This window comes from Mandrillus leucophaeus, unplaced genomic scaffold, assembly GCF_000951045.1.
Source record: "Mandrillus leucophaeus isolate KB7577 unplaced genomic scaffold, Mleu.le_1.0 Scaffold724, whole genome shotgun sequence".
In the NCBI taxonomy this organism is placed as follows: Eukaryota; Metazoa; Chordata; class Mammalia; order Primates; family Cercopithecidae; genus Mandrillus; species Mandrillus leucophaeus.
This window is the reverse complement of record NW_012107853.1, coordinates 341,689-354,929: the sequence shown is the minus strand read 5'-3', so window position 1 is coordinate 354,929 and position 13,241 is coordinate 341,689. Positions and strand designations below refer to the sequence as shown.

Below are 13,241 nucleotides of genomic sequence, written 5' to 3'. Positions count from 1 at the left end.
ATGCTGATGCTGTTGGTTGGGAGACCACACTATTGATCTCTTCTAACCTTAATGTGGAACCAATGTCAAACAAGTCACTGTCCATTCCCGACTTTCTGAATAAACTGTTCAACACAGCTTATTTCTAAACAAATTTATAAACAACATAGTTCAGAGAGAAAAATCAACCCTATGTAGTGACAGTATATCCTCATTTTTCCAAACAATTTTCCCTATACAACTGACATTCTTCTTTTATAAAATTACATGATGTTGTAAAGCAAGAATCATTTGTATCATTCCCCAGGAAGTGGTAAGTATCATCCATATTCGAATAAACAGGTTTCTCTGGGATTAGCCTAGAATTCGATAGAGTAATACTAAAATACAAAATTAAAAGCAAACTAAAAGAAAATAATAGGGCATAGCTATGAAAATCATATCCTAAAATAGGATTTAACAAATTTTACCTTTCAAGTGGGAACTCAATTATGGTATGAAATTTCCCCTGAAGTGCAGCAGGTCCTTCTCCTACTTCAATATATTTATTTTCCGTCACAATTGGAGAATTGACCTGAGCTTGTGTTCGTGCCTGGGCCTCTTCCAGTGTCAGCAGTTTGGTGGATGGAGAGGATACCAGGAGGGACTTGGGCCTGGACAGAGAAGCTTCAAAAAGAAAAGCAAGGTGATGAAGAGAGTCAACTATGTGTGAGTGGATTCAATTTGTTAGTAACTCTCTCTCCATCTATCTACCTATCTGCTGTTTCAAATTTTCTTCAAGTATTTTAAATAGCAAAACCCATAGTGCTTTATATTAAATGAAAAACTGAAGATGACATACCAGTGACACACATACACACACATACAACTCTTTAATAACTGTTTTCCTTTCTTAAAAGATATGAGGAAAAGTGATGAATCGCTCAGATATTTTTAGTTTTGGAAGGAATTTTTCTTCTTCTGTTCCATTTTATACTTTAATACACATCAATAATGAATGACAAGTTTTTTAATGTGTCATGAACTTAGATCAAAATAGGTCTAATATGCAGTATTCACTACAGATACACAAAATAACTGTCAAATTGTGCATTTTGGTAAGCAGCGATACATTATTAGCTGCCTTATACCAGCGACATGTTTTTTTTTGTGGTAAGAAATGTGTGGTTTTCCAATTCTTCGGAAGCTCAGACACACACTCCTGGTAGGGAAAGAACCCATCTGAGTCGTACCTGCCCCTTCTTGCATGACCATGCTGATTTTGCCACTGAAGAGAACATCAACGTGATTCAGGATGAACTCAACAACCACAGACTGAATTCTCACTTCCATGAAAGCTGCTGTTCCACTGAAGCAGGCAGATTCTATCTGTTTTGATCTGTGAGGTAAACATTTTCACCACAGAGTTGTAAAGATAGCACTCGTAAAGGGCCTCTTTTTTTAAACGTGTAAATCACAGACAAACAGAGGAAGAAATCATACTTTTTTCTTTTTTTTGAGAGCGAGTCTTACTCTGTCGCCCAGGCTGGAGTGCAGTGGCGCGATCTCGGCTCACTGCAAGGTCCGCCTCCCGGGTTCACGCCATTCTCCTGCCTCAGCCTCCCAAGTAGCTGGGACTACAGGCGCCCGCCACCACGCCCGGCTAATTTTTTGTATTTTTAGTAGAGACAGGGTTTCACCGTGTTAGCCAGGATGGTCTCGATCTCCTGACCTCATGATCCGCCCGCCTCGGACTCCCAAAGTGCTGGGATTACAGGCGTGAGCCACCGCGCCCAGCCCCCAGAAATCATACTTTTACTGTCCCTTAGGTAAGGCCCAGTTGCCTGTTTTAGGGAGACGCAAATAAAAAGAACAGATTTGTTTTATCTTTTAAAAATTTCCTTAAGGAACACTGATGAATCAGCCTTTTATTTAGGATTAGTTGTACTAAAAGTCACAAGTGAAATGCAAATTACCTTAACAGGTTTGGAGCCCAAACAATTGCTAGATTTTTTGCATGCATATTTGTGATGGAACAATAGTCAGCTAGAAGAGACAAGTGTCTCATCAGGAACTCCAGTGTTCTGAAAATAAAATACAACATATTAACAGAAAGAAACATGATGGCGCAATATAGAACATAAAAACCTACTAATTAAATTCTAAGTTTGCAATAGCAAAATGAAGAAAGGGACCATACAAACCCAAGCAAACTTTTTTCCTGCTTAACAGGTTGAAGTATTACTTATTAGAAGTGAATCTTTCACCAAAGCTAGTTTCTGGAACAAATAACATTTGGAAGTTATGCCATTCTACTTGCAGCAGACACACTAACAGGAAAGGACCTCAACACTTCTATGAAAGAAAACAGTAATGTCTCAAAAGTCTAAAAACAGTTAAAAGAAAAATTCCAATAGGCATCAAGGGGAAAACATTTGAGCAAAGGATATGCTTTTGAAATAAAGAGCCTAATTCAAATACTCATATTCTGGTTTATCTTGACTACTTAAAATTTGCTTTACTTAAACAATTCCATATATATTGAGATTAAACAACAGGGAAGAGTATTTCCGAGAAGAAAACATTATCAGCTTAAATGTAAGTTAAACCAGGTAAGTGCCGAGTGTATGTGTGTGTGTGTGTGTGTGTGCGCGCGCGCGCGTGCATGCATACACAGAGGTATTATCTATCACCTAGCATGTCTCAAAGTGTCCTACCTAATAGTACCCAGGGTAAAACTATTAAAGACAATGGGCTGGGTGTGATGGCTCATGCCTGTAATCTCAGCAGTCTGGGAGGCTGAGGCAGACAGATCACTTGAACTTGTGAGTTCAAGAACAGCCTGGGGAACACAGTGAAACCCCATCTCTACAAAAAGTGTAAAAACAATTAGCTCAGTGTGGTGGTGCATGCCTGTAGTGCCAGCTACTCGGGAGGCTAAGGCAGGAGGATTGCTTCAGCCCAGGAAGGCTGAGGCTGCAGTGAGCTGTGATCATGCCACTGCACTCCAGCCTGGGTGACAGAGTGAGACCCTGTCTCACAAAAAAAAAAAAAAAAAAAAAAAAAAAAATAGAGACAATGAATGGGAGACAGAAATACAAGGCTTTATTACATGAAACAGTAATAAAAGATAAAATGTGGTCTACATATGAGCCACAAAGATTCAGATGGACCTAACATGAATTTGAGAGGAAAAGGAATATAATAGTTAGACTCGGCATTAGGCATTGTTCAAGAGGCTTTTACCAGCAGTCTCATTTAATTCTCGTAAGAGCTCTAACAAGCACAGAATTACCATTCCCCTTGTACCAAGGACAAAGTCAAGGTTGCCGGGGTTCCACAGAATAGCAGTGGTAGTGCTGCATTTCAAATCAAGGTCAGAGTGGTTCCAAAGTGCCTGCATATTCAAGGGCACTGTAGTTGCTTTACAGTGAAAATGGTAATTCTCTGTCTCTCCTGTATATAATTAAGTAAGGAAAGACAAACCAAAGTGAGGTTGGCCTGGGTATGACAGAGGTGAGAAGCTTGAGAAATGTATTTAGAAAACCATGTAAAATTTTATTACTCGAGGAAGGTGAATGAAGGGAATGATTAAAGGACTTCAGAAATGTATTTTATAAGAATTGCAAATTTAAAAAACCAAAGACATCTATTTGGGTTGCCTATCTAATTATAAAGATGTTTTTAAAAGTTAATGTAGAATTTTAGGATTCCATAAAATGAGCACTTTTATATTCAGCAGATGAGAGTGCGAATTGCGTAAAACTTCGCAACCTGGAACGTAATTTGGATATTGTAGTCTAATATTGAGAATAAAATTTAGATTTCCAGAATTTCACTGCCAGGTCATTATCCTGTAATAAAAAACATAATCTAGATTCCACGTAAAAGGATGACCCTCATAGTAATATTCAAAATTGGAAAAGGAAGGCCGGGCACAGTGGCTCACACATGTAATCCCAGCACTTTGGGATGCTGAGGTGGGTGGATCGCCTGAGCTCAGGAGTTTGAGACCAGCCTAGGCAACATGGCAAAACCCCATCTCTACCAAAAATACAAAAAATTAGCTGGGCATGGTGGTTTGTGCCAGTGGTCCCAGCTACTTGGGGAGCTGAGGTGGGAGAATCACTTGAGCCTGGGAGGCAGAGGTTGCAGGGAGCCAAGATTGTGCCACTGCACTCCAGCCTGGGTAAGAGAGTGAAACCCTGCCTCAAAAAAAAAAAAAAAAAAGGAAAAAGAAAAGACCCCACCATATACATAGATTAAATATGCAAACTGTGAAAGGTTAAACATATGGCATATCCAAATGAGAGAACACGATTGAAAATTACGCTTTTCAAGAACATCTGAGGAATTCAGAAATGTTGATGTTAAAATTTTGGATAAAAAGTCCATCAAAAGATATATAAAGTAGGAGATACACACACATATAAGTTATAGTGAAGAAAAGAGTTACACAAAATATTGTATACATTATAAAGCAGGAGATATACATGTACATATTAATAGCAGACAAGGTATAAAATCCAGGTAGGGCATATATGCATGGTAAGTAATATATAAGAAGACAGGCAAAGAGGATATTAGGATATATATACATTTAAGTATCTATAGTCAAGCTATAAAATAGTGTACAGAAGATATAAAATATATATGCAGTGTATATTATTGAACATCTATCTGCAAGACTCTATTCTGGAAATACAGTGATAAACAAGACAGAATTCATGACCTCAAGTACCTTATGTTTTAGAAAGACTGTATACAGATAGTCTCCAACTTACAACGGTTCAATTTATGATTTTTTGACATTTATGATGGTGCAAAGGTGATAAACATTAAACAGAAACCACAATTAGAATTTTTTTTTAATGGAGTCTCGCTTTGTTGTCTAGCTGGAGTGCAGTGGCACGATCTCAGGTCACTGCAACCTCTACCTCCCAAGTTCAAGTGATTCTCCTGCCTCAGCGTCCAAGTAATTGGGATTATAGGCACACGCTACCATGCCTGGCTAATTTTGTATTTTTAGTAGACATGGGGTTTCTCCATGTTGGCCAGGCTGGTCTCGAACTCCTCACCTCAGGTGATCCACCCACCTCGGCCTCCCAAAGTGCTGGGATTACAGGTATGAGCCATGGCGCCTGGCCTATAGTGCTGATTTTTGAAACATATATATAAGCAATGTCATTTTGAAAAAAATAATAATAAATTACTTAATTTGCATATTACTAGAACATCTGCTGAATTTAATTTCTTGTCAATAACTGGAATTTTAAAATGTATCTTTTGTTTCTTTGCATACTAGAATCTAGTTTCTACTATTTTCCTTTTCTAACTGGCAAAGTAACCTTCAATTTTATTCTGGCTTTCTCAGACATAGCACAAATATTTCCAAGAGTCCAAACTAACACACAAATCAAATTAGGTTTTAAAAAGTAGCAACAACAATAAAACCAAAGAAGAAACTAAAACAAACAAAAAACCCCCAAGTTTAGTCAGCCATCCTTTTGTCTATCCATTCACTCATTCATTCAACCTTTAAGTACCTATAGAATGCTAAGCAGTGTGCCAGGCCCTGGGGATCTAAGGACAAATGAGTATCTATACATAAACACACATTTATATATGTACACATACATCGTGTGTGTGTGTGTGTGTGTGTATATATATATATATATATAATGGAAGTTTAATTAGAACTCCAAGGAAGTTTAAATAGAAATTCAAAGAAAAAAAAAAAAAAACGTTTACAGGTCAACTGACTTCTACCTCTGCCTGGTATTTACCCACTGTGGCTGACCTGTAGTGTGGTGGGGGGAGCTGCTGGATGACATCGTGGATTTTTATCAGCCTTTCTTCGTCTGTTGCTGCTGAAACTGCATCCTAGAACAGTTACAGTACAAAATAAACTAGTGAGCTCTGTTGGTAAAAATGAAAGTTCTTCACTTACAATTCAGTTTTCACTCTGAGATCAACTTGCTTTGCTCTTGGATGTGAAATGGTGAGGAAACACAACATTGTATTAAGGAAGTCAATGGTTTCCGCATAGTGTGAACACTGAGGTCTACGAAACTAATTTTAAAAAGGCTTGATGGTAATCAGTATTAAGGGTGACAAGACTAGCAGCTCAAAGTCAGAAAGCACAAGAATGACAATGTGAAAACAGCAAAGACCCCTGACTAGCTGGCAGTATTTCTTTTTTTTAAGGAGTCATTTCGGTCACAGAACTATTTCTTACATGTGACCAAACCAATGGTCACGTGTTTTGAACAAAAGCACAGCAAAGTTCCACAAAGAATTAGATTCAAAAGTAGCCTGTACTCACAGAAAATTTCTCATACAGCTGGTAGGTAAGCAGAGGGTTTGGGAGTTCCCGGAAGTACAGCTTACATAGGGAGCCCACAGAATGGATGTCTTGAACATATGGTTCTTTCGTCAGGTCGGGGACATGCTCAGAGTCAAATTCATGGCTGACATAGAAGAAGACAAGCAAATCGTTTGATTGAGGAGAGCAAATACGTGTCTTAAAAACAGAAAGCATAAGCCCCAAAAGCGTTCAGCTCTATCTCAGTGAGTTGCAATTATCTTCCATTTATTATATTTCATTTAAGTTGTGTTTGGACTTCAGCAATAACTGGATGTCTTAGTACAAGACGGATATCTTTCCATGTGGAAATTAAGGGCACAGCTTTAATATTAAAATGAACAATAGCCTCTGAGATACATATGAATGAACAGCTCTTATAGTACAACAGTCTGAAAACAGGACTCCTAATTGCTAATGACTTCAATATCCAATATTTTGGCAATTCCAGAGACGAGCACTGAATGGCAATGGATCCATGAAAAATTATGAACAGAAATTCCTCAGATACAAATTGTACAACACAGAAATGCTTTCCTGAAGCAGGATAAAAAAAGTCAGAAACAACATAAAGCAACTCCTAGCTAACAACAAATTTTAATAGGCAGGAAAATGTGTATCATTAGAATGAGTAAAATAAAAGTTGTACACAGAATATTAAGGGAGATTAAGCTCACTCTCCAGGAGGTTAATTAATACTAATCCACAGGCATGAGACCACTTATCATCCACCTAGAGGATTAATGTGTGTGTACAATATGAATATGAGATTTACTTTGTCTTAAACTGAAACTGTCTTTAGTATAAGAACTAATTTATGTATTTTTCAAGCCATATATTCCCCAAAACTGAGATGGGCTCTGTGATCCATTAAAATATTAAAATCTCTACAGAATAATGGCAGTTACCATGTACTACAGTAAAAAAGAAAGGGTAATGGCATATCAAGAATAATCTAGAATCCAAGAGATTAAGCAAAAATAAAATACTGCTGGCACAGAGTTTGTCACTGTTTTTGTTTCAGAGAAGATTTGGGGAGGACGTGAAATATGTAGAGATGCATACTTGAACATGTACACAGAATCAGGGTCCAAGGAGATTAGAAACTGTTCCATTCCCATCCATTTTAATTAACACCTAAAGAATAATTCTATTATAATGCAAATTTTCTCTCTCATGGCTGTCATTGGTTCAAACTCAATTTGCTAAAATCTTCAAACATTATAAAGAGACAAACTACAAGTACTGAAGAGATTAAGGTGCACGGTTCTCTGACTCTAGATGAAAAAAATGCCATTTAGAAAAGTATACACAGAATAACACAGATATTGTTTCTTATTTTATCTAAATTATCTTTAATGAAAATAGGTTATCAAAGTAAGTGAATCCATTTTAAAATATTTTCATTTTAATTAGTTGAGTGAAAAAGTGCCATGTAAGATTTTACCGTAGTCTCTGGATATTGGAGGCAACACCAGAAAGGCGATATATTCCATCCACAATGCCATATCTCTCAATGAAGGCTGTGCAGCTTTGAAGAACCTGGGGCACTAAAGAGAATTTTTAAAGAAATAGATTAAATTGGTAGTATTCATTGGAACCAAAGTCGCCAAAAAATAAGATAGTCTTAGTTCACAAAAGCAAAATAAAATTTGTAAATTAAAGTTAAAAGGGGCAAAAATTAATCCACTACAAAAAATGATGAGGGTATATTTATTTAATTTCCCACCTAAACTAGATAACTAATTCCTGAATAATCAAGACTGGTTCTGTGCCATGATATTTAACTGAGTAGAAGAGTTCATACATTAGGACAGTCTCCCTTCTGCAGTAGACTCATTTAGATCATGTTACAGTTACACATCACAGTAGAGTGAACTGTTTAGTCCTAACACCATGCCAGGTTTTTAACAAATACAGCTGTTCAGCTGACTTTCAGATACAGCAAATGAATATATAAAGTTAAATCTCAACAATATAATTGCTTGTAAGTGCTGCAAAGTTTTGCTTCTAAAAAAGTATCTTCTATATTTTCATAGTTAATGCAAATTCTGACTTTATTCAATAAACAAAACACCAATATAATACAAAGGCCAAGGCAATTTCAAATAGATGGAATCTTGTAACTTCCTGGCCATATTTACATTAACTTTACTGACATTTTGCCTTTATATTATCAGCTCATGACAAAGGGCACTCTCTCTGGTTAGCTCCATGAATATACACTGGACAGCTATGATGGGGCATGCAGGATAGAACAGAATTTTCAAAGTATATGATACAAAATTTCATAACCATTCAAACATTTATAATAGCTGAGAATTTAATGTTAGTTGTTTTGCAATGCAGATTGATGAGTTTACAGACTTTAGTATGATCGTTTGACAGGGTTAGTTAAAATTCTTGAAAAGAAATGCTTGGAAAATTTGGTCTGCAAAGAGCTACTATACTAGAGATGAAACATTCAGAGTGGCAAACGAAGCAAATAAGACATTTTAATTAGATAATTTTAGTGAATGTATTTCATTAACAGTATATTGTCATTCCTTTGTTATTACAATCAACTTTTCCTTGGTTTTCCTGACTTTTGCTGTCCTTCCTGAAGTCCATCTTTAAATTCTGTCAGATCCTATAACAACATTTAAAACTTAACCTCTTTATCTTTGATTAAAAATAAATCAGAAAACAAAAACCAGCAGTTGATAGTATTAAGTACTAAATATATGCCATGCTAAGAACTTTACAACGGATACTCTCTGATTTTCAAAGAAATCCTACAAGGAAAGTACTATCACATTCCCATTTTTACAGAGAAGAAAATTTATCTTAGAGTAAGTTTTACCCAAAGGCAGGCAGGAAACAGTGGCAGAAGTGAGAGATTCCAACTCAGGCAGTCCAAGTACAGAGCCAATGCTTTTGTTTTATTTCACACACACACACATACACACACCTTTTTTATTATACTATATAGCTATATAGATAAGATATATATATACACACTATATATATATAAATTTTTCTTATTATACTTTAAGTTCTGGGGTAGATGTGCAGAACATGCAGTTTTGTTACATAAGTATACACATGCCATGGTGGTTTGCTGTACCCATCAACTTGTCATCCACATTGGATATTTCTCCTAATGTTATCCCTCCTTAGCCCCCCACCCCATGACAGGCCCCAGCATGTGATGTTCCCCTCCCTATGTCCATGTGTTCTCATTGTTCAACTCCCACTTATGAGTGAGAAGATGTGGTGTTTGGTTTTCTGTTCTTGTGATAGTTTGCTGAGAATGATGGCTTCCAGCTTCACCCACGTCCCTGCAAAGGACATGAACTCATCCTTTTTTATGGCTGTATAGTATTCCATGGTGTACAACTCTAGGCCAAGTGAAGTGTTACCTTTTGCCATATAAACCAATCATCCTATGACTTCTTCACAAAACAATTTCCTCTAGCTGGACTCTCTCCTATAACCCTCTTCATATAGAAAATTCTTGTCTATTGTTCAAAATCCAGCTAAACTATCACTCTTTATTTTTATTTTTATTTTTTGAGACAGAGTCTCGCTCTGTCGCCCAGGCTGGAGTGCAGTGGCACGATCTTGGCTCACTGCAAGCTCCATCTCCCGGGTTCACGCCATTCTCCTACCTCAGCCTCCCGAGTAGCTGGGGACTACAGGTGCCCGCCACCACGCCCGGCTAATTTTTTTTTTGTATTTTTTAGTAGAGACTGGGTTTCACCATGTGAGCCAGGATGGTCTTGATCTCCTGACCTCGTGATCCGCTCGCCTCGGCCTCCCAAAGTGCTGGGATTACAGGCGTGAGCCACCACGCCGGGCCTAAACTCTCACTTTTAAGTGAGCCTTCACTGAATACCCACCAGTAGAGGTGGCTGAGCTTTGTGTTCCATATGCTCATAGAACAATATTTCAAATTATCATTTATTTGTTTATACAACTATTACCCTTTTCTGACTGCAGGTTCTTCAGAAGCAAAACCATGCATCATTCATCTTTGTGTATTTAAAACTCAGGAACACTGTCCTGATACAATGTGTAAAATTAGCAAGTGAATTAATTTACCAGTGCCCCGAGAGCCTGAAATAGTCATTATCTGGTCAAGTTAGCTGGAAAGGAAACTTAGTTTTCATATGGAACTTGTTCATATGAATACATTTTCAACTATATGCTTTCTGCCTCTAAAAATATTCAAGACTTTCAGTAACAAGAAAAGGTTATGTTTATGTAGTAAAGATGAAGGGCAGGTAGAATTGCTGGGTACTTCTTGTGGATTTAATTGACATTAGAAGCAACCTTTGTGTTGAAATGATATGCAAAATACATAGTATCTTTATAAAAGCTTGGGTTCTATTTCTAACATTGTCCCACCAATGATAACCTTGGTGTCTCAGGTTTCAATTTTAAAAACTGGAAGTGGAATAATAAAATTTGGGGCTAGAATATTTCAGTCACCTGCTTCAAAGGGTATATTTAGAGATTACTGGGATAATTAACATCATTCTTAGGAAAATAGTTAAAATTCTTTCCTGTAAAGCACTGAGAAGATGCTTCTCATCATATATGCTCCAAATTAGCATGATGATTCACCCAGGTACACAGAAGGTTTAAACCCTTCAGAGCACAGGATTTTATTTCCATATTATCAGGCTCTCCCAGCACACATAAATTTTTCATAAAAATAAGCTACCATTTATTAAAAAAAAAGTATCGGTAATTTTCATTGGATGTGTATATCTGTATGTTATTAGATTCATATCTGTTTATTCTTCCAAATAAGTAGGAAAACATTGAAAATATGGAGAATTAGAGGTCTTTTCCTGATATGACCAAGTATCTACACACGTACTACTTCATAGCAAGCATCTGAATCGTTTCCTTATATTTTGTGTTCTCTGAGTAGAAGGACTGAATGTCTACGCAACAATCACATAATCGGCTTAATAAACAAAATTACATAACTATTACTTATAAGCTTAAGGGAGACAAATGAGTCATTTAATATAAATGGGTGGCAAAATGAAAGAAAAGCATAAACTTGAATCTTGAAGAGAGCAGAAACTGAAAAACAATGTCTGAAGAAAAAAGGAGAAAAGATCTGTTTTATTTTTGCATGAAAGAGTAGGAAAGCAGTATAGGAATCCAATATATGATGTTTTGTAAAAAAAAATCCTAGTTTTAAAAAAAGGCACTTTGCTAGCTACCCCCAAACCATCTAACGAACCAGCCAAATGCACACCAAATAATGACCCAGTCAAAATATAACATCAGAAACCTCCAAAATGCTTCCTCCAAAAGATGGTACGATTTTCAGAATCATTCCCACATTCTCCACATAACACACTTCTGATTTACTTTGATTTTACATTCTTAGTTTTAAAAATATCATCATATGACAACAGAATAAGAAGTATATATTTAAATTAAAATCGATGATCCTTAAAACTAGAATATAGCTAAAAGAAGTAAGAAATAAGTATGACAAGAATTGATCTTTGATTTTTTTTTCTTGACAGTTTTGGTTTCGTTTCGGCTCTTTTCTCTTCATTCATTCACTCGCTCACTCACTCATCAATCATGTATTTATTAAGTCTGTTCCATTTTCCAGGCATCATGAAAGCATTACAGATACAGATGAAAAAGCTCAGTTCAGTTTCAGGGAAGTGGTTTCCAGGCTAAAGGGACACGAGTACAGTGTTACTTATTAGAATGTGCATCATGATTCTACCTAATATGACTACCTAAAGGATTAATTTCTGGGGTTATTTGGGCCTTGCCTTTTCCTACTGTTCTCTGATTTAAAATTTTGTGCATATACTACAACACAGAAATACGTTCAGGCAACAGAGAGTCCTCTCCGAGGGTTCCAAAATATTTGTAATATTTTGTACCAAACATAATTTGACCTAGTTTTCTATAAACCTCTCACTATTTTGTTTTAGTGATCTCAATTCAAATTTTTAACGAAATTCAGTTTTAAATATGTACAGAAAAAAAAAAATACTAAGTCTTATGAAAAAAATCAATGATACCAGAAAAAGACATTAACGTCACAACAACAACAACAACATTTTAAAGCTACAGGTAGGGATGCCAAAGTAGGCTGGGGGCAGGGGCTCATGTCTGCAATCCTAGCACTTTGGGGGCTGAGACAGGTGGATCACCTGAGGTCAGGAGTTCAAGACCAGCCTGGCCAATATGGTGAAACCCTGTCTCTACCAAAAAATACAGAAAAAAAAAAATTAGCCAGGCATGGTGGTGGGTGCCTGTAATCCCAGCTACTAAGGAGGCTGAGGCAGGAGAATCGCTTGAACCTGGGAGGCAGAGGTTGCAGTGAGCTGAGATTGTGCCATTGCACTCCAGCCTGGGCAACAAGAGCAAAACTCCATAACAAAACAAAACAAAAAGATGCCAAAGTAAATGACATATTAGTATAATCTATGCTCAAAACAGGTACTATGTACGCAGATTTTTATTTATTTCTTTTTTTTTGTGGGCAGATTTTTAAACACTCAGTTCCACAAATAACTGTGATATAATGTTTAATAAACTCAATTATAAACACTGGTTTGTGATAGCTAAAACTCTGTATGATCATCCTGAATCCTGATTGAGCACCAGGGACCCCACATAAAAGAATAAAAAGACAATGGCCTTGTCAGGTTCCTTGTGACTTCTTACAACATTTTGAACAGAAGACACAGGTCAAGTTTGTCACTTGCTCCAACAGAGAGGTACTCAGAAGTTCAGAAAGTATAACAGGATAATTTCTCTATAAAGCTGATTTTTTACTAGGAAATATTCAGAGAATTAACCACTTACCAAAACATAATTTTTAAACAATTTTTATTTTATATGGAATGCTTCACGAACTTGTGTGTCATTTTTGTGCAGGGGTCAC

At 36.6% G+C, this 13,241-nt stretch overlaps 1 protein-coding gene across 1 annotated transcript in view; it reads right to left on the bottom strand.

Annotated features, from left to right (window-relative positions):
- Window positions 1-13,241, bottom strand: part of ARHGAP32 (Rho GTPase activating protein 32) — a 222,842-nt gene that overhangs the window by 15,828 nt on the left and 193,773 nt on the right. Inside the window, exons 12-17 of the mRNA XM_011965417.1 lie at window positions 7,770-7,872; window positions 6,284-6,428; window positions 5,759-5,841; window positions 1,935-2,042; window positions 1,212-1,357; window positions 450-645 (exon numbers count right to left, since the gene is read on the bottom strand). Coding sequence (XP_011820807.1) covers window positions 450-645; window positions 1,212-1,357; window positions 1,935-2,042; window positions 5,759-5,841; window positions 6,284-6,428; window positions 7,770-7,872 — 781 coding nt within the window. The remainder of the gene's footprint in view (window positions 1-449; window positions 646-1,211; window positions 1,358-1,934; window positions 2,043-5,758; window positions 5,842-6,283; window positions 6,429-7,769; window positions 7,873-13,241) is intronic.